The sequence below is a fragment of the Ambystoma mexicanum genome, chromosome 3q (genome assembly GCF_040938575.1).
Source record: "Ambystoma mexicanum isolate Mex_15411 chromosome 3q, UKY_AmexF1_1, whole genome shotgun sequence".
In the NCBI taxonomy this organism is placed as follows: Eukaryota; Metazoa; Chordata; class Amphibia; order Caudata; family Ambystomatidae; genus Ambystoma; species Ambystoma mexicanum.
The window spans coordinates 914,934,715-914,956,663 of NC_090926.1; the positions used below are offsets into that span (position 1 = coordinate 914,934,715).

Below are 21,949 nucleotides of genomic sequence, written 5' to 3' on the forward strand. Positions count from 1 at the left end.
GTTCTACATAGCTTGTAAGGCAGATGTGATGTCCAGGGACAGAACGCATAGCAATGGGCAGAGAAGTTCTTGACCCCCAGCGGGAATTGATAGAATGCCACCGGTGGTTATATTGGCCCATACCTTTCATTTTAGAGACAGAGGTACTCTCCTGGAGAAGACAAGGCAATATTGAGCTAACACAGCCGAAGTATCCAAGATGTTTCTATTCCCTGACTTTTCAAGAGCAGCTCAAAATCGATGCCAGACCTACCAGTCTGTTAACAAAAGCTCAGATGACAAAATAATTCATTTATGAAGCACCTCACAGGGATTGGGGTTGAAAGACCAAGATAGAAATGTTCGAGGGAGAAAACACTGAAGATCATTTTTCCGAAATAACTTTCAGTCTTTTCTCCCTGAACATTTCTGACTTGGCCTGCACCCCTAAACACACCCCCACCCCAACACACCCCCACTCCCCTACTTGCCTTGCTTCTGACTCTGTGGCCCTGCGATACCTGTTTCCTTTCACTTCCGTGATCGGGAACCAGCGCCGCAGGGTCCTTTCCTTTAAAAAAAAAAAAAACATGTTTTCGGGACAGCTGCGGGGGACACCACCGCAACCCCCGCTCACAATATAGTGAGCAAGGGTGCGGGGGACACCCCTGCAGCCTGGGGGTGCCCACTGAATGTCGGATCTGGTCGAAATTTTGTTTGGCCGTTCGGAATTTTCGAACAGCCGAAATTAGCCCAAATCACCCATTTGCTCATTTTTTATCGGTCATTTTGGCTGATTCCCCTCACAGCCATTCTCAAAACTATGTTTAATGGGAAAACATGTTTTTTTATACACCAAGGGGATGTTGGGCTGGGAGGAAATTGCGGCAGAATGATTCTGGTCCCAAGAGTACCCATGACGAAACTGGTCATCTTGGGGCAAGTGTGACAGCAGATGGGGAGGGAGAGGGAGGTTCAAGCAGGAAATTAGCTGGAAGATTAATTGTTGCAGAGGATAACCCAAGAACTGGAGGAAGACAAGGGAGAGTTGGAGGCGCGCTGTACCTAAGGGGAAGGATGAGTATCATGGGGATAAAGTACCACGCAGTCTATATTGATTATTTAAATTTTTAATCACTGCCATGGGGACTCAGAAGGGAGTGACATTTTTCAGTTTATTGTTTGTGGGTTAAATAGTGGGAGCCTAGAGTTGGCAAAACTATTGTTGGGGCAACTGATGCTTCTAAGGATTGAGAATTGTAGGGTGGGTATTGTTTGTTGGGTAGCGGGAGGGATTTGTGGTTATGGTTATGGTTATGTTTAAGGCTTGTAGCACTGATTATGGTCTTTTGCGAGCACTGAGCTTTGCAAAGGTAACAGGAGTGGATGGGGGTCCCAGGGCCAGTCATGATTTTTCTTGAAGCAGGTGCACCGGGTCCCGGGAAGAGAACAGCGCCCAGGGGCCCTACCCAGACAACTGATGGCCAAACTGCTTAATTATCAGGACAGGGGCATCATCCTCCAGGTGGCATGAAAGAAGGGGCCCTTGGAGCACAATGGTTCAGGGGTGGCTCTGTACCTGGACTTTACTAAGGCGGTTCAACATGCAAGACAATCCTTCAACACAGCGAAGAGGAAGCTCAGGGAGAAGGGTTTCAAGTACGCAATGATGTACCCGGCCACCAGGCGTGTCTGTGCCCCACAGGGAGTGTGCTTTTTTTACCAAACCTTCTGAGGCCTGGGACTGGGCTGAAATGATCACCTGCCAGCCAGAGGACCGACTGGTACAGCTGGCACCAAAGAAGACCCGTGCTGGTCTACCCATAGCAAGGACCACGGGAAGCATGGGGCCCACAGACAGTCGTTGACTGGCACCATAAGGCGACCTGACCTGGGGACCAGACATGTAATCTAAGCCTTTTTCTATTCACTGGGCTCCAAGCAGTAATGTAACATGACTGAACGTGGCTGAAGTGTGGGAGTAGGAGCAGAGCGACCAATACTCAGAGCCCTCCACCTTAGATCCCAGTTTCTGCTGTGGAGAAGAGGATCAGTAATAAGTTCATGGGTCAACAGATGCTTCTGCTTTGGGAAGAGTATAGGGTGGGATGGGGGGAAGTTCACAGAAGGTTTGGGGGAGGCTGGGGAATGTTGGAGGGGCAAGTTAGATGTTCATAGCAGAATGGGGGATGACCGCTAGCAAACTGACTCCATATAATGGCCAGGCTGATGATCCTGGTCGGTCACACAACAAATGGGATGGGGGCAGAATGTAGGTAACTTAGATGCCTTACATTAGGGATCAGAAAGTGGAGTTAATCCTACTACAGGAAACCCATCTGATGGGGTCGATGTGCCGGTGGCGGAGAAAGGGCAGTACAATGTGGTGGAGCATGCAGGCTATCATAGAGGGTCTTGGGGTGTGGCAATAATGGTGCACAAATCCATACCCTTGCAGCTCAACAAAGTGGCAAGAGATGGAGGGGGTCGTTATGGGGGGATCATAAGCGAACTGTGGGGAGAATCAGTCCTAATTATCATTGTCTATGCACCTCTGCCATTACAAGCCAATATTTTGGGGGAGATACAGACTATGCTGGCAGCGCATGGGGCAGGGATTACAATCATGGGCGATGACTTTAATGACCTTGTAGACAGAGGGCTGGATAGATCCCGGGGGGCAGTCCTCAGAGGGAAGAGGCACATGCCAAACTTGCATAATTTCTGGCTGCCATTTTCCTTTTTGTATACAAAAGAAAGCTCGGAAAAGGGTGGACCTACACTTTTCCCCTAGCAGGTTGTATTTTCTATGTCCGGTTGTTGTGGAGCTACCTTATGCTTGTATGCTCTCCGGCATATGAAATGTCATGTCTTCTCCTCACATTGAGTAAACTGCCCATGGTTTTGCCTCGGGAGGTTCATCCTCTTCAGAAAACGGTTTGGGGAGGTATCCTGGTCGGCCCAATTTTCTCTCCTACTCCGGGGCCACCTCTGTAGGGACCTACTCTTTAGGCTTGGTTTGCAACAGTACTGTCTCCATGGGTTCCTCTCTTCATTGCTCTGGGCAGAACCTAACAATGTGGCCATGCTTCGTACAGACATACAGGCGGATTCCCATCTCCATTCGGTGAACTATCAGAGTTCTGAACCGGTCCTCGTGAGTGGGGAAATCAGTTTTATCTGAGTTGTGGTTTATAAAGGGATGGATTTCTGAACTGTAGGACTTCCTTCTTTCACTTGTGGCAGGGATTTTGCCTCTCCTGGTTTGCTAGGGATCTCGCTGGGACATGGCTTGCTGGTAGGCATTATGCGTTTGAATAGCTTCTTTCACTGTGTTTCGTGGAGCTGGTACACCAACATCTGTAGATATGGATGCAAAGAGTCTGACCTGCTCCAGTATGAACATTTTCTTGACTTCTTCGAATATGTTCGAATATGTTCAGCCCCAGGTTTTTGTCATCAGATCCTGGTCTCGGAATGACAGTTGTCTAGGGGTCTACCCCTGGCTTAGATTAAGATTTCTCAATCACAGTCGATAATGTTCTTGGTCATGCCCCATCCTTCCGGAACACCATTTTTTATTTACTCTTGTGGAGTTTTACCGTCAAGGTTAACGGCCTGGAAAGCATGTTGAGCCTCTTCCCTGTAAGGAGTGGCACTTTGTAGCAAACCCAACAGCCTCTGTGCCACCTGGATGTCTCAGCGACTCTCTCGGAATTGACAAAGTTGGTGGGGCTTTTTCATTCCCCAGTTTTTGCTGTGGTATCTCCTCAAGAGCACAGCGAAGGGCCATTAGCATCTTCCGGTGTTGGTGGCTCATAGTAAATTGTCCATACACCAAGGCCCTCAGTATGTTTTCAGTGGCTGCCGAGGAAGGTTCTGTGCCCTTGGGGCGATGGCTCTCATCTGGATTGCTCAGCTGCTCGAATGGGACCCTTCACTCTTCCCCTTTCTCATTACAGAGTCTGAGGTCTCACCACTGCTGGTAGGCAGGTTTGCCAGGGATTTGTTGCAAGCCACTCCCACTGGCTTGGGTCTTCTCTGACCCTCTTGTGTGTTCCCAGGCCTCCCTATTCTGTTCCACAAGGTTGGATTTCAGATCCTCTCCCATGCCTGCATGTTCTTCTGGGGTTCCATCCAAACCTGATCTCCAGGCATCACCTGACTCTTCAGATGCAATCCCTTAATTGAGAAATTCCATCCCCAGTTCCTAGACTTCCCTATGAAGGGGTTCAATAACTACCACGATCCAGGACATGCCTGCTTTCAAATGGTCCTCTGTCATTTCCTAGGGGATGTGTCTACCTCTGATTTCCCCCGTGTGGACCGCCTCTGCATCAGAGCCTAAATAATCCTAGTATGACACCACCTGTGACACTTGGCTCCAAGAATCTCACAACAATGAGTCCTTTTCACTTTTTATTCGAAGAAAGCAGGTGTTTTGCAAATCAATTAGGGGTTCACATATTGTGGGTGGTCCCTGTAGCTTACATCAACCTCCAAATGTTCTCCCACCTCCCTCTCCAATGCTTCCCTACTCACTCACAATGATTCCCTGAATACTGATAAGAATACTGCCATGTGACCCCTACTATCTGGTTCTATCACTTATCTTAAAGGGAGAGGAGGGTCTAAACACTGCACCCATATCTAATCCTCCCCCTCAATGACTTCCCCAGGGACCTGATGGATTGCCTGATTGTTCTGTGTTTTTTCTTTCAATGGTTAGCTCCACAGATTCTCTTCACTCTCCTTTGTCCTCTCATGCATCCCTCCCTCTCCTTCAGTCTCCTGTCTCTTCCCACACTCTCCTTCCACTGATCTTACTGGTCTCTCTCACTTCTACAGTCTCCACCCTCCAACTGGTCTCTTGCGTCTCTCTATGCTCTGCTTCCTGGTTTTACCTCTCTCCCTCTATCTCTGCCTCTCTCTCCACATACTCCATCCCCTGTTCTTGCTGCCCTGACTCTCTCCTCTCTCCTGTCTCAGACAGCAACACTTATCAAACACTCCTCACTTCCACCACTACACCTGACTCTAGTCTTTGCTACCCCCTCAATTGGTACCACCCTCTCAGACCCAGCACCTTACCCAGCTCTCTATACTCCAATAGTCCCCTACATCTCCTTCTTCACTTGATATAATTCATTGTTATTTTCTTTTTTTATAATGCGCCAGTCTCTAAGCGCAGGACCAGGATTCAAACCTGTGTTGCTCTGTGCTGTCTTGCTGCCGAGACAAACAACTTGCCCCAGTGCTATTCTCCCGGCCTGATATACACTACTCGCTGGTGTCTTGGTCCAACTCCTCTGCTCCTGAACTCACCCGAAAAAGTCAGCTGTTCTCCTTGGCTAATCACTAGTTGCGTTTTTCCCCTGGGGGCTGGGATAACCCCAACACGTCTTTAAGAAGGTTTTTGGCCAGCTCCCTTTTTAGTCTCCATACTTGTGCAGTCTCAGGTTGCTTGTTTTTCCTGGGCCTCTCTCCAAGCCTCAGTGTGTTTTGCTTCTAGCTGGAGTTGGGGAGGATTTCTGAGTCTCTCCTGTTCCTGTGCAGTCACTTTCTCAGCCATTTTGCTGTTACCCACCTATTACCATACAGTCACTTTTGAGTTGGTTTGCTGGGTGTGACGTGCCACATTCCTTTTGGGAAGGGACATTCCAATTCATTACATTTCTGGTCAAGACTCCATTCCCTTTTCTCCGGGCCGAGTTTTACATGTTGTGTTCAAGAACATCGGTGCTCGCAAAATCTACCTGCCCACTCGCATTGGCGAGGAGATTTGTTGACAGTCGAGTACTATTTGGATGGTACTTGACCTTGCTGGCAAGTAAGGCAATATTTGAAACATTTGTTTGTCATTTACTGCAAATACATTTTGTTTGCAGTACATGGCAAGCACAAGTTTCACTGTGCATGGCTGGCCTTTGTGTTGCAGCATTGCAACAATTATGAAGTGTACTTATGATGCCGCGCACCATTTTACAGAAACCACTGGTAAATATGTTGTCTCTTGTCACCATGGGACGAATGCATTTCTCTTAGGTCGAGTATGTAAGCTAAGGAATTTGCCCTGCAGATCTAGTGGGATTTCGAGGCATTTGCATTCTGGAAGCGGTGGTTCTGGTCTCCCACTATTATTTCTTGGTGCTTTAGGTTGAGAGCCTCCCTATGCCCCGCCCTGATATGGTCACATCTATGAAACTGTCAGATTGCAATACAAAAAACTACAAACACGCTGGAAAAAATGCGAGTCATGATTGGCAAGCAACCATAACTTGCCCTGCCTTGCATTGTCCATGAAATTCATTTATTTATTGTTGTGTAATGTACCACATATATGCAGAATATGTCAGAGAGAGTTCAAGGGTGGGAATGCGGGTAATAGGAGTAAGAATGGTGGGTATAGGGAGGATGAATCACTATTGTTCCAGAGTTCAGTACCTTTAACTGCAAGACATTTTCCTCTGGCCTTTTTTAGACAGAACCCTAAAAGTCAAAAGTTCTTGTGGGTAGCCGATTGTGGATTCCTCCACTGGGTCCATTTGCTGCATTTTCTGAGGCGGTATTTGACACCACAAGAACACACGAGATCCAGGCGATGCAGAGGACTTTAAAGGTGGTTAATTGTTGGACTGATATACAGTTCAGTGAATAAAGAGCATTTGTGAGATGGTTGTTCTTTTTTTAGGCATAGGATAAGGTGGCTGCTCAGTTGTGTATTCCTTATAGGGTGGCAGCTTCATTCTTGTCAGTTTCACGCATGGCATACAAGTACCCACAGTTCCCACAGGAAATGAGGAAACAAATGGCCAAGGAAAAACATTAGCACCACAGAATATTTATGTTGATTTGATTTTGAGACCCAGCACAAAACACAGCCCAAAGAGCCATAATCATTATTTTCAAGAACCTGGTTTCCATGTTAGTTAGCTCAACGTTTTAATTAATTGCATTAATTTGAATAATGTTGAATACTCCAATAGTGCACTTAAGACCGATAGTGGTAGTGTACGCTTCTTCATCAGATATTAGAGTCATTAGATCATTTTCCAGTGATCTCTAGTAACATCCTGTAGTACTGCACCCTTGGATATAGCCTGTGGTACTTCACCTAGTATATCGGACAACGGGCCTAGTTTGCATCTAGTAACAAAAATGCACATCCTAATGGTTGAAAACCATGGGAAGGTAGAACATGATTCCCAAATGAATATATGCAATGCCATTCCTGTGACCATGCAGAGGGTATGGCGAGAACAAGTTCTAATAGCCTTGCTGACCGTTGCACCTGAATTTGAGTGTTTTTTTTTTCATTTCAATTGAAGGCAAATTAAGGTTAATCGTCTGCCCCATAACATCTTAAAAAGTCAATAAGAACCTTACATTGAATCACAACCACACAAACGTGAATCAAAGGAAGGAATTACACGAAATAGTAGAGATTGGTTTCCAGTAAAGCAAATTACAAGATGATCAACAAGCTCATATAGGAAGTACATAGGAGTATATACATAACAAGATTAACCAATAGTAATGAGGAATACAAATAAGGAAACTCTAAACTGGTTACACCCCAGCCTAACAATTGAAGCCTTGATAAAAGTGAGGGTTTGGGTCACAGTAAAGAAACCCGGTAAGCGAGAAACACGTATTGGCGAGTAGGTTCTACAACATAGTTGTTAAAACGTAAATGATCTTGCACAAGTGCATCGCGTAATAATTGTAACTGTTGGAAAATATATTCCAATAGGATTGGTAGACAGCAAAAGCGGTATCTATACTTGTGTTCAGAAATTGATACAACTGTAACAAGCCCTAGCCATCCACTGCTCATGAGAACAGACGAAAGCACAAGCCGCTTCAGTGAGGCTGTGAAGTGAAATGTGGAAAGTCATTCCACAGCATCCACCTGCCCACTATTCTCACTCCCACCCACCACTGCCAAAAGAATATTTCTTTTATCCCTTTACCAACTGGAGCCTCCTTTGTGACTTTCTTTTATCATATTGTTTTTTATTTGAAGAGATTTACATCTTCAGTTTTATATTATATTCTGGTAACTCAAATGTAGTTATCTTCTTGGAGGCAGAGCTCAAGATCCAATAGCTGCTGATGTTAGCATCCGAGCCATAACAATGTCTAGGACAATAATGCTGCATTTGTCTTCTGGTGAGGCATCTCAGCTGCTTGAAAACCTGCTATGCTCTGGGTAATCTACAGATGTGAATCCCAGTAGGGCAGACGTAGCCATTCATTCTTCTGGGATTGATGATATGAGTACCAATGATTTAGATAAAAGCGCCACTTATTATTCAAGCACCCATATACCAGTTAATTTAGATCCTTCAGATGTTGCGCTCACCTCATCGTCCAAGGTCACGCAGTCACGCAGAAGGTCTTGATTTTGTATTTCAGACGCTGACCCATGAGATTGGGCACATCTTTGGGCTCCGTCACTGCCAGTGGTTGCAGTGTGTGATGCAGGGCTCCAACCACCTTGAGGAGTCTGATCGCCGTCCACTCGAGCTCTGCCCCATCTGTTTGCGCAAACTGCAGAGTGCCATTGGTTTTAATATTGCCGAGAGATACAAGGTAGGGCTTGCTGTCCTGCAATGTAACTTAAGTGCTGATTTGTTTAGATGTATTTGATTTGGTTTGCAGTCCCTTGCTTCACTCACTGATCATCGAGGCTATGACCACACTTCACCCTATTTTAAGTTTGGAGTAGTGTTACACAAGGTGAATTGGAATTGCTGATCTCTGGGTGTGGAAAGGTGGTGGTGTGTGCTTTGCTCACTCAGTCACTTACCACGATGGCCTAAAAGCAACTTGTCTTATTCTTAGAGCTTCTAAGCTTTGATGGTACTCTCTGCTTTTCTCGGTATGGTGTATGTTCTTTCGCTCTATGTGACATGGTATCCAGCCAATTAATGTATGGGAGAGCGTGTTAATGTGGTTGTGGTCAGCTGTGTGTGACAGGGGGTTCCAAGAGTGACGGTGGAAATGGGAGTAGATATCGTATCTGGTGGTTGTACATTATGGACTATGTTACCTGTTTTCTTTCTTCGTCGAATCTTTCATTTTATACTACACTGACCTCCACTGCTTCTGTCCCACCTGCCTCAATTTACCTGTAGGGCAGATCACTACAGTGTGCAGAAGTATTCATAATCTCTCTGCCATTTTGTGTTGCTTATTCTTTTCTAATAAACATGTCAGGTGTATTTATAGTGCTTTAGCCAGAGTCTGGCTGTCATTCCTACCTAATTTAATGGTATGCAAGTTGTAAACCTTGAAGAGATGAGGGGCCTAGCACAGCCATATCCAAACCTGCAAAATGCAGCCATGCCCCGATTCATTTGCAAGCTCTTAACCCATAGGCTATTAACCCAGTGCCTGGTGCCTTTAGGAAAAGGGTATGTTGCCTCTGTGACATAGGGCTTCAGTGGCACAAGGATTACAAGGGCAAAGTGGCCAGAGGTAGTGGAGGAAATGTAAGTGTATGTAAAGCTCTTACTCATCGTTCCCATCCCCTTTCCTCCTTACTTTTGGGACATTCCGTCCTGTGGGACATGACCGGAGCACTTTTGTAAAAAAAAGCTTCAAATTGAAAATGTGTCTTTCTTCTCTTTTTACGTGGGGTACCGCACGCGGTCATAACCCCACCCTCCTTAGCTCCGGCCCACGCATCGCCCTTCAGTCCTTTTCTCCAAAGCGCGGTTCGCGCTACACGCACTAGCATCACTGGGGAGACCTTTTTCTTCCCGTTGTCCTTCTCTCCTGCTCCGGTTCTGCAGTCGCATAGTCCTCCGTCTATGCCGGATCGTTTGGGATTTGTCACTTATTCCTCTTGCGAACGTCGCTCGCTAGGGCCGGATCCCCATTCCCTCTGCTTGGAGTGTCTGGGACCAGATCACTGTTGGGACTCGTTTTTCTTCTCCCTTTCGGTCCGGGCACTTCAGCATCATCTTCGTCGGTGGGAGGAGATCTTCCAGAAGGGTCCTCCATCGCATTTTCAACTCTTCATCGATCGGAAAGAAGAGACGCCCGGTAAGTTCCTTACTTTTCAGGGCACCCCGACCGGGGGACTCCTTCCAGGGGTCCTCCAGGTCCAGGAGGGGCTTCAAAAGCTCTGCTACCAGGGTTTTCTCTGAGGTGCCTCACAGGCCTAATATGCATACCAGGGGTTTTCTCCGAGGGTTTCCGCGAGGGGCCTGCCTATACCGGATCACGACCCGAGGTTCAACGATCAAGTGCTAATAGCCAGCATAGTCGTGCTGAGGCGTTGGGTACCGGAGTTCGCTCAGAGGTCTCCTTGTCAGGAGCTTTCCACACAGTCACCGGGGTGTGCCCTGAGGCTTCTGTTGAGGCTTTCTGTACCGAGCCACGGTTTGAGGCCCCTCTCGGGGGAGCTATTAAGACCGGATTCTGTTCCGAGGTTCCTCTTAACAAGGTTAAGGTTTGTACCAACAGAACTAAGAGGCTTGTTAAGGTCTTGTCTGTGAGGTGGATTCCTCAACTTTACCGCGCTCACAGAGTCACCGGTTCTGTTGAGGGGGCACAGGGAGAGGCCGTCGACCGTAACTCCTCTATTACCGGCATTGTCGAGGTTCCTCCTTTGGAGGCTAATTCAAGGCACATGATGCCCAGTAAACATCGAAGGCCCCATAGTACTGGCTCTGCCGATTCTTGTGTCAAAGCTAACATTTTCAGTCAAGTCCCTTGACCAATCTGTGGAGTCAACTGCCTCATCTACACATATGACACAGTTCTCCTCAGATGTTCACAAAATGGCGGGCCTTCCTGTGTAGTCTATGGTGGCCATTTTGGATTCTTTCCTCAAACCCACGCTATCGACGATGCTTGGAATCTTCTTTTCGATGGACAACCTTTTTCACGCAACAGTGTGAATCCGTTCCACCCTTCCTATGTCTGGCATGCTCGGATGGCACTACCACATTCGGTCTCGCTTCCTGGCAGCCTCTTCATCAGAGGATGTCTTTTTCGGGAAGTTTCAGAGACTTATGCACTCTGACCCCATAACAGCCTTTCTTGTAGCTCTGTCACCAGGTTTTCCCCTGAGGTTCCCCAAGGGCCTAACAGGCGTACCGGAGATCGGCCAGTACCAGACATTGTTCCGAGGTTCACCATCACTGTGTTAAAGTTAAGCCCAGTACGGCTGGGTGCTGGGATACCAGGTTTCACCCTGAGGTCTCAGTCTCTGGAGCTTTCCCCGCTGTAACCAGGTTGAAACCTGATGTTCCTCTTGTGGAGGCTAAAGTCTGTACCGAGTCCTGACTCAAGGCTCCTTTAAAGGGAGCTTTACGTACCCGGTTGAAACCTGAGGTTCCTCTTGTGGAGGCTAAAGTCTGTACCGAGTCCTGACTCAAGGCTCCTTTAAAGGGAGCTTTACGTACCCGGTTGAAACCTGAGGTTCCTCTTGTGGAGGCTAAAGTCTGTACCGAGTCCCGACTCGAGGCTCCTTTAAAGGGAGCTTTACGTACCAGGTTGAAACCTGAGGTTCCTCTTGTGGAGGCTAAAGTCTATATCGACAGATCTGAGAGGTCTTCTCTGAGGGTCTTGTCAGTGAGGTATTGTCCTCAACCGTCCCACGCTCAGGGTCATGGTGGTACCGGTTCTGTCGAGGGGGCAAAGAGGGGGGTCACGGACTGCATTCTCTCTGGTACCAGCTTGTCCGAGGTTCCTCTGTTGGAGGCTAATTTTGAAACTGGTTCGAAGATGTCGACTAAACATCCGAGACCACCCAGTACTGGCTCTGCCGAGGATCCTTGTAAGGCTAAAGTGTTAATTAAGTCCCCCGACTCTCCTGGGGAGGCAATTGACTCAGCTACGCATGTCACGCAGTTCTCTTCAGGTGGCGACAAAATGGCGGCTCAACCTGCGTGGCATACGGTGGCCATTTTGGATACCTCCCTTACACCTACGTTCGCAATGTGTGGTGCTGGGAGCATTCCTTTCGGCAATTGTAACCCGTTCCGCCCTTCTTTGACCGGCGTGCATGGGCTCCGCTGCCTCATACTGTCTCGCTCCCTCCTGCTTTGCTCCACTGGTCTATGTGGACCCGGCTGGTGGTGGACCCTCCTGGCAACCATCCTCCCTGTGTTCGGGGGGTAGGTCCCTTACGAGTGGTTTCTTCCTCTTCGACACCTAAGCCCTTGGCTGAGGTAAGTTTTGGCAAAGTTTCAGATGCTCATGCACTCTGACCCTATTAGGATGTATTTTAAGCGTCTTTTCACTCCTGTTCCGCCCCGGCTGCTCCAATTCGGTTTTTCTTTTAAAACCTGAGGCGGTAGGCATGGAAGACCAGTCTTCTGTTCCCGCCTCGTTGGGATGAGCCTTAAGCGGATGAGGACGGCGATGAGCAGCCCCACTCGGTGAGAGCATTCCATGACCGGGAGGGGCTTGTGTAGCTCTGTTACCAGGGATTCCCCTGAGGTGCCTCAAAGGCCTAATAGGCGTACCAGAGTATTCTCTGAGGGTGCCTCAGAGGACCTGCCAAAACCGGACATGGTTCCGAGGTTCACCATTTGGGTGCGAAGGTTCAGCTTAGTTCGTCTGTGGCTCTGGATACCGGGGTTCACCCTGAGGTCTCCATTTCTGGAGCTTTCCACACTGATACGGGTCTCAGTTTCTGGTGCTTGTCACACCGAGCCACGGCTCGAGGCCCCTCTTGAGGGAGCTGTATGTCCCGGGTTAAAACTCAGGGTTCCTCTAAATACAGTACAGACGGAGTCGAGGGATCCTCTTAGGGTCCTGTCGGTAGGGTATATTCCTCAACCGTCCCACGCTCGGGGTTGTGGTTGTACCGATTCTGTCAAGGGAGCAAAGAAGGTGATCAGCAACAGACCTTCCAGTACCGGCTCTGCTGAGGTTCCTCCATTGGAGGTTACTTCTGGGTCAGCTCCTAGGATGTCCACTAAACATCCTAGTTCTGCCAGCACCAGCTCAGCCGAGGATCTTAGTTTCAAGGCTAAGTGTTTCTTAAGTCTCCTGACTCCCCTGAGGGGACAGTTGCCTCATTTTCTCCTATGACGCAGTTCTTTTCAGGTGTTGACTAAATGGCGGCCCAACCTCCTTGGTCCACAGCAGCCATTTTGGATACCTCCCTTACACCAACTTTCATGACCACTGGTGCTGGGAGCGTTCCTTTTGGGGCTGAGCAGTTTTCCATGTTGTGTGGACAACAAAGACCCGTTTGTCAGTCCTGGCGGCAGCTTCAGCTAAGGCCCCTTGGACACAGAGGTCAGGGTCCTAGACTCAGTCCTTCTCTGGGATCAGGGGGTTTTCAGGGTCACCGTGCAAGACGATCTGAAACTCCTGTTGGTAGCCCGGCCTTAAGCAGCAGCAGAAAGTTGGTTGTTGTTTTTCTCTCAGCCACCAGCCTCCTCCACAGGGACAGGTAATCTCCCTGCCGACAAATCACCAAATTATATTTTTTGTCGGTCACACTACACTTAAGTGGAGGGACGAATCTCGTCTCATCTGGAGGCATGGTAAACCATCACCCAGACTGGTGGGGTTTGTCCATCGTTTAGGCAGGTTTTCGCTTGCCCTTTCCTACTACCCAAACCTTCAAACCTCTCTTCCGACAGATCGGGATGCTCTCCCTCAGAGCAGAGGTACAGAAACTTCTATAACTCAGAGCGGGGGAACCTGTTCCCCTCATGGAGCAAGGGAGGGGCTAGTACTGCTGTCCTTTCACAGTGCTCAACCAGGCTGGCTTGCGCACTATCTTTGATCTTTCCAAGAGAAATTCAAGTTCATCACGCCCTGCCAAATAAAGTCATTTCTTCAGATGGGCGATTGGCTCAGTGTGGTGTTCTTCCAGGATGCGTAAATGACATTCTGACTGGAGCTCGCATATGAAATACCTGCGGTTCTCTGGAACCCGCATATGAAATATCTGCAGTTCTCTGGAGCCCGCATATGAAATATCTGCGGTTCTCGTGGAAGCAGAACACTTCAGTTTCGGGTACTCCTTTTGGTCTCGGCTCAGCGAGACGCACGGGAAACTCCTCTGAGGGGCCCTGCAGCAGTCCCCCAATGCCGAATCTTCTTCCAAGGTTCCCCATTTGGGGCTAAGGCTGATCCCAGTTCTGCTGTGGCTTTTGATAATAGGGTTCACCCTGAGGCTTTTCCATCTGGAGCTAGCTGTACCGAGTCTTGGCTCGAGGTGGCTATAAGACCAGGGTTAAACCTGAGGTACCCCTGTTTGGGGCTAAATCGGTCACCAACAGAATTGAGAGTCCCTCATCGAGGGTCCTGGCTGTAAGGTATATCCCTAAGCATTTCCGCGCGCGCGACCGTGGTGATACCAGTTCTGTTGAGGGGTCAAAAGAAGTCTGTCGCATACTACAGACCTTCCAATACCAGTTATGCCGTGGATCCTCCTCTAGAGGCTAATTCTGGGGAAGCCCCTGACATATCGAGTAAACACCCTTGATCTGCCAGTATCGGCTCGGCCAAGGTTCCTTGTTTCAAGGCTAGGATTGCACGTAAGGCCCCTGACTTCCCTGGGGAGACTATTGCTTCACTTGCTCCTGTGATGCAGTTCGCCCTTGGTGTGTGATAATGGCGGCCCAACCCCCGCGGGCCATGGTGGCCATTTTGTATACCTCCCTTAGAGCGAGGTTTTACATCAACAAGCAGGGCGTCACAGTCTCTCCTCTCCTTGTGGATTTTGTCATACAAATTTGGGCTGGGCCATCCAGTATATGGTTTGGCTCCAGGCTCCACACATCCCGGGTCACCTCAATGTGACCACATATTAATTCAGTCATCAGTCGGCATCGGTTACGAGTGAGATGAACAGCAATATCATCTCCAACTTTTCCAACAATGGGGCATGCTAGAGGTGGTCCTCTTTGCAACTTGTGGGTCAACATGAAAGCTTATGCTTTCCCCTCGTTGCCTTCTAACTATTAGTCGCTCTGTAAGCACATCAAACCATTGCCAAATCAGCTACCTAGGCTTTCCCACCAGCTTTTGGTAAGCATTTCTGATTACAAGTGATCCGACCACGGCTGATTTTGCTGCGGTCGGAATCTTCGCATGACAAAGGTGCGAACTACCAAAAGTTTGCACCTTTCTCATGCGAACACACTTACATATTACTGGGCTTCAGGGGTTTCCCCCGCAACCCATGCTCACTATACTGTAAAGTATAGTGAGCGGGATGGTGCGGGGGACAACCCTGCAGCCCCATTTTTTTTCTTTTGCGGGTGTGCTGCGGGGTTGTCCCCCGCAACACCCCGCTAACTATGCCACACAGTATAGTGAGCGTGCTGTTGCGGGTGCTTACCTGCAATGCTACCACCAAAGGTTTGAACTTTTGGTGTTCGAACCTTTGGTGGTAGCATTTTTCGGTCGTTTTTTATGGTCCGACCTTTTGTTTTCGGTCCGATCGTACAAAACCAGCGTTACTGCTTAGACCTGGGCTCCAGAGCCGATGCTCAATTCGGCCAGGCTGTTCTTTTTCAGTAAGAAGGTTCCATCCACCCATATTTCCTGTGAGGAGTGCTTGGTAATCACCCAAAAGTATGGAGGAAAGGGGACGGGACGTAAGAGTATAACAAAGGTGCTCACTGTAGTGACTACCTTACTCCTAGTCCATAGTCACCTTTCCTCCATACGCCCGCCCGCCGTCCCCTCTAATAATTATCCTCTATTATTGCTTAAATGGTCTCAGACCTGGTGATAGAAAAGGACTGAAGGGCGATGCGCGGGCGGAGCTAAGGAGGGCGGGGTTATGGCCGCGTGCAGCACCCCGCGTAAAAAGAGGACACATTTTCAATTTTATGCTTTTTTACAAAAGTGCTCCGGTCCCGTCCCACAGGACGGAATGTCCTAAAAGTATGGAGGAAAGGGGACTATGGACTAGGAGTAAGGTAGTCCATACAGTGAGTAACTTTGTTATAATTCTGCATAGGCCTGCTATTAGGGAATTCTTGCATCGTCCCCTTTTTGTTACAGCTCTGACAGTCACAATGACTGAATGTGATTTATGCATGTTGCCAGCACTCTCCTCTATGAATTGACTGCTGTAAATGGCCATTCTGTCATTTCTTAGTGAAATGCCACATATTACCATTCTAAATGAACTGCCACCCATGACTCTGCTCTACCGGCATGGCACTGTAAAGGGACTGCCAAGTCTCCTCATTATAACTGCCCTGCAACTATGCAGTAATAAATGGATGTCCAGGTCAACCATACTAAATGGACAGTGTCTGCCCAGTAGGATTGCATTGCCACTACTCCTCATTATAAATGGAGAGTCACAACCTTTTTATTATTATTATGGTATTTATTGAACGCAGACCTAGATTTGTGAAGCAACGGAGCGCTTTACAGAGGTATATAACACTACAGATACACAATTGAGCACTTTTCAGAGGTAACAACAGAGCGGATATACAGCAGGGGTAGGATACAGAGGGACACAGAGGAGGGGTACAGCTGTACTGCTGGGGAGCAGAGGTTGGACTGTGTCTAGCGAGCAAGGTGACAGGGGGGTGACATGATGGTCCTACCTTTATGATAAGAATGCTTTAACTCTCCTATATGCTAGGACGGATATAACTCCCCATTTCCATGGGTCTGCCACAGTTTACAATGATGATTACATTGCCTCAATGGACATATTGAATGTACTGCTTCGCCATTATAAATATACATTAACTTTGAACTGCCTCAAATACTTCCAGTATTATCTTTTTCAATTATTAAAGGTGGCTAATAAGTTAGCATGCCATTTGCGTCTGCAATGATCTGGAATGCCATATCTCTAATAGCATATCTGCACATATATTTTGTAGGCTTTGCTACGCTGGATCGATGAAGGTGTTGCTGAAGCAAACTCTGAAACCGGTTATGGAGCCCAGGGGTGTACACAAAAACCGGTGGAAGAATTCAAGGAGCATCACAACTGGATCCAGAAGTGTCTTTCTCTGCTACAGACCTAACTACTGAGTGCGATTCCACAGTGGAAATTGGACTCCTTTCACAGGTCGTTCCGCAGGACATGTCCCAGACGAGAGAGATACCTTGACTGGCAGAGATCAATCTCGATCGGTGTAATAATATTACTTTTCCATTAAAGTGTTTGGGGGCTCAATAGGTTGGTTGGAGGTTTACATAAACAGGAGATAGACTGCAGGTTTATGGTAATATAAATATGTTTTTGTTTGGGGTTGGTCCCCATTCATGCCGTAAAATTAATTTTATTATCATTGCCTTCGGAGAGACTCTTTAAAAAGTTGTCCAGTAAAGTTACATTTGTGATCGAAGGTTGATAAAACCTAACCCCTAACACAACTATTGCCGAAACATTGCCCATCATATGCGGGTTCATGACAACGTGCAACTTGGTTACATTGATTAGCTGAGTATCTACATTTTTTCTAACCATTGCTGATGTCTTGTTGTGCAAAGGCGTAAACTATAAATCAGTCTGTGGTGAATTTCATCTAAACTGAAGGGACACAACTGACTCTTCAAAATTGAAGCTTCAACATCACACGATCAACTCACAAGACGCAAACCATTATTTACTTCAACCATTTAAACAGTACTTGTGTCTATGACATGGATGAATGTCTTCATAGAGGGCCTGTATGGGTTATTTGTTCTTTGGAATGTGCTTTTGCCCCTTTTTTGTATTCTCTGTTATTACCTGTTCTTTTAGAAAAATGTAGCCTGCTGGCTGTTGCATCATTCTGGGATGCTGACCTCATCCCCAATAGGATTGAGGAATCTCCAGATATGACGCTATGTGGGATGAATATTTTAATATTGAACACAAGCATTTGTTTACAAAACCTACAATAAACGACCCGGGAAGCCACACTATTAAACGTATCAATAATTTAAGAGGGAATAATACAGTAGGATACAATAATGTAAGAGGGAATGATACAGTAGGATAGGGTTTGTTCTAAATACAAAAACAATCAAGATTCCCCGCTTTAACATGGATGCGATTAGCTATCATCATTTAATTTACTTCTGTGATGGCAACTTTTCGATTAGATACCATATAAAACTTGATTTGGGAATGGTTCCCAGACCAACGGATCTGCTGAATTCACACTGCTAAATCCGTTTATTATTTTCATTCAGCTACTTCACTGGTGGCAGCTGTCAAAAAATTGACAAATACAGCCAGTTAATAGGTTTCTTGGAAATAGAGGTAGGAATTGACGTAATGTATGAGAAAGCCCTATGACACTGAAATTCCTATTGTTATCATTACAGGCACCCGCATTTTTTGAGCTTCAGGACAAAAGTTTTTCTCCGAAATTCCACACTTGCTATCACTCTGAAAGTCAAACTAAATTTCCTGGCAAATATGTGGTTCTAAAACCTAGATAAATAGGCACCATTGTTTAAACGGTACTTACTGTTTTCCACAGCTCTGCAAAAGCCTCAGTGCTAGTATTGTCACGCATTAGATCTGGCTTTGCACAAAACTGTGCTGTCATTAGACATGTAGTGGTGTTGTGTATTTGAGAATATCTCAAGCAGGGAACACTATCCTAAAGCTCCATCTGGGGACCCCCATGTCAGCATCCTCAAACCCATACACCAGGGGTCTGCAACATTTGGCTAGCCATGTGATGTGAGCTACAACTCCATTCAGCCATAGACAGTATAGCCAATGGTAAGGTTTCACGGGCGTCGCAGTCTAAAACATCTGAACAGATACAGATTGCACACCCCTGCCATAGATAAATAGCAGACAAATATATGATTGAAGCAATAGAACCCGAGGAGGGGGGCATTACTGGTCTGGTAATGCCCCCAGGGGGGTGGTTACAAGACCGAGAGAAGCAAGGGCTTTAACATAGCCCCTGGGGCATCACTAGACCAGTAATGCCCCCCTCCAAGGGTTCTATAGCTATTAGTACCCCGGGACATTGTACCAGGGTACTAATAGCATTTTGTTTGTCGAGTTGTGACAAATGGCCGCCAAGGATCAGGGAGGAGGGGCTACACATAGTCCCTTCTACCTTTCCATGGCGACCATTGCTAGGTAAAGGAAAAAAGGTGAACAAACAAAATGGCTCCCATGGAAGGGGAGAAAGGACTACACGTAGTCCCTTCTCCCCTTCCATGGCGGACCATTGAAAAGATATGTGAAGAATAAAAAACATGGCGGCCATGGATCGGGGTGAAGGGACTATACGTCGTCCCTTCTCCCTTTCCAAGGCGCCCTGAGGAAGAAAACAAAAGAACACGCTGCATTCGGATCAGTTGCTGCCGTTCAGTCTTTCCCTGCCTGGTAATGACCCGGCAAGGACCAATCAGATTGCTGTAACAATCTTATTGTCCCTCGCCGGATACTGATGTTCACTTAAACGTCTACCTGGCATAATGGGATCTTATATGCAACTATGCAGACTGGCTTGTTCTAAGCATGCAAAAGAAAAGTCCTGTTTTCGTTTTCCATCTAAATCACCAGGAAATATTATATAATACCAACATGGTTGGAAATGCGCTCATCTTGTCGAAAATAAAAATAAGCACACTGGGTGGCTGCAGCAGCCAATCACATGCTGAAAACCCAGGCTGAACCTAACCTTCCATGCCTGGGTTCTGGGGAAGCTCTACACTGCTTGCATCCGCCCCACTGCTTGACTCGGCTGACCACCCACCCTGCTAGTGCTCTCCCACTGCCCTCGCCCCACCACTCTGCCAACACCCATGTCCCATTTAAATCTACAGTCGCTGCATCGCCTTCTCCGGACACTGCACCCTACAGAGCCATCCTTGGAAAGGTAAAGGGGGATTCTGCTTGGAGCTGTGTCTATCATTTCCATGGTGGTCCTCTTTGGTGAGCGTTTTCTTCCCCTCTATCAACCGGTCATGTGCTCACTATGGCACGGTATTTGAGACAGATAATTGTTGTCAGCAACCTGGTTAGCAGACCTGTGTGCAAATAGCAATATTCAACCATTGACATTTTATGCCAACTGGCAATTGCCTGGGGGTCCTTGTTAAAGGCCCTATATTTTAACTTAGGCCTGGACTGTTACCACCTAGTACAGTGCATGGAACTGGTGATTTATTCCTTAAATAATGCCTTTAATTCTACATTGTGGGAAGAATTCTTCTCAGAGGCCTTCATATTTTGATCCACACATTGCTATTCTCGCAGTAACGGACGGAAAGACTATTGTGGGAAACCTTATTTTCTTCTGGCTATTTCCAAATTTCTAGTGCCCACTTACCTACTCTGCTAAGCACCGGCAGATGCTCCTGGTTGAAGGTCTCATAACTGACTCCCAGTGATAATTGCTAATCGTGTTGGCTTTTCTGGGGCACACGTAAATAGATGTGCACCTCCTTGCAGGAGAGTTGCTGCTCTCCCACAGCATCTGCATCTGAAGTAAAGTCATCTGAAGTAAAGTCATCTGGGCCGAAATGAGCAACTTGCTTTCAGGGGGTTCCCCACCTAGTACTAACCTATCATCTCACCTTCAGGCGTTCTTCTTCTTCGTCTTTTCACTTCATGTATTTAAAATAAAAAAGGCCCGGTATGGAAGATGCACAAAGCCTGCTCTCAGACGAAGAGATTGCACAGTGGATGGAATGAGTGGAGGAATTCCGAAGCGGCTTCATGAGGTTCTCAATTGTATCCAACAGGTTTAAAAGTTTCACAGTTCTGCAATCCCTCTGTGTGCCACCAATAACTGTTTTTCTTTTTTTTGCAGTAGTATTTTTTTATTCATATTTACTTAGTTTCCTTTGTTTTGTTTCTTCTCGTATTTTGGGTTGCCATTGAACTGGTTTCTACTCTGGTTTGCTGTGGCTGGTTGTTCATTCTATAACTGTAATGAAATGATACATCTGATGGGCTGCGTTTATGCATTTGAAATAAATATATACAACACAAAAAGGGCCTCGTGCTGTGAAACCTTTTAGAGCACAGGGATCTGAGGATAGAAAAATAGGTATTTCTTTGTAGGAAAAGGAAGGAGTGAAAAAAGAATAAATCAATTTTGTGGCTTCATTTTTGCATACCGCGCCTCAGCTCATGGTGTTTTCCAAATAACGAAAGATGTTGCTTGATTAACTTTCACTGACGGGACTTCAAAGCTATTGGGCCTCATTAGGAGTTTTCCGGTGCAGTAATAACGTGCCAGTAATTCAGTTTACTGGCAGGTTAACGCGTCGGTAAAGTTCAAATTTTCCCGGTGGGTTGGCTGGAATGACCTCCAGCCAAGAGCTTGAGGTAGATCCGCCACCCCAGCAGCAAAAATAGCCAGTATTACCAGCACCAGTAATACAGGTAAATCCCCCCTTTGAGTCCTATGGGACTCCATGGAATGGGGATTTACTTCCCTTACCGGCACTTGTAATCTGGCAGTAATTCCACCAGATCAAGTGCCGGTAACGGTATTACCGCCAAACACCTAATGAGGCCCAATGTATGAAAATGACGACTAAAGGTGGTCAAAGGCTTAAACAGTGAGATACATCCATTTTTAGTTTTGACTTTTAGCTACCTATAACCAAAACTATTGTATTGGAGTAAAGATAGGAGGGATATGGGATGTGAGTAGGGTCACAGAGCCTCTGGGTGTTGTTTGGTTACACATCAATTGACTGTCAATGTCCATGTTAATCTCCATGACCCTTCCCAACCACTACTGGCCCCTCTCATACCCCAAACACCAGAAATGGGAATGTGTGTGTAAAACCAAGTACTCTGACCACTTTGGACAAAATGTGCGAATTTACCCATAGCGACACTGACGGGAGCAGATGGAGATAGGTAGATAATAGCAACAGAAGTGAATACAAGAAGACAAGGGCAGACAACCAAAAAAAGAAGGCAGGTTGAAGAAGGGGATTAGAAAGATATTATGGACGTATAAAACAACATGTTTGCCTTTTGATATGTCCAAAAACTGTGATGGAGGAGCAAGCGCCTAGTTTCAGT

The 21,949-nt window shown here is 46.9% G+C and overlaps 1 protein-coding gene across 4 annotated transcripts in view; it reads left to right on the forward strand.

Annotated features, from left to right (window-relative positions):
- Positions 1 to 20,902, forward strand: part of AMZ2 (archaelysin family metallopeptidase 2) — a 591,533-nt gene extending 570,631 nt beyond the window's left edge. For 3 of the 4 annotated variants that reach the window (XM_069655060.1, XM_069655059.1, XM_069655058.1), the window contains 2 exons: positions 8,398 to 8,574; positions 16,821 to 20,902. In XM_069655060.1, coding sequence (XP_069511161.1) covers positions 8,398 to 8,574; positions 16,821 to 16,967 — 324 coding nt within the window. In that variant the 3' untranslated portion in view covers positions 16,968 to 20,902. The remainder of the gene's footprint in view (positions 1 to 8,397; positions 8,575 to 16,820) is intronic. The other variant, XM_069655062.1, reaches the window with a different exon arrangement.
- Positions 20,903 to 21,949: the final 1,047 nt, after the last annotated feature.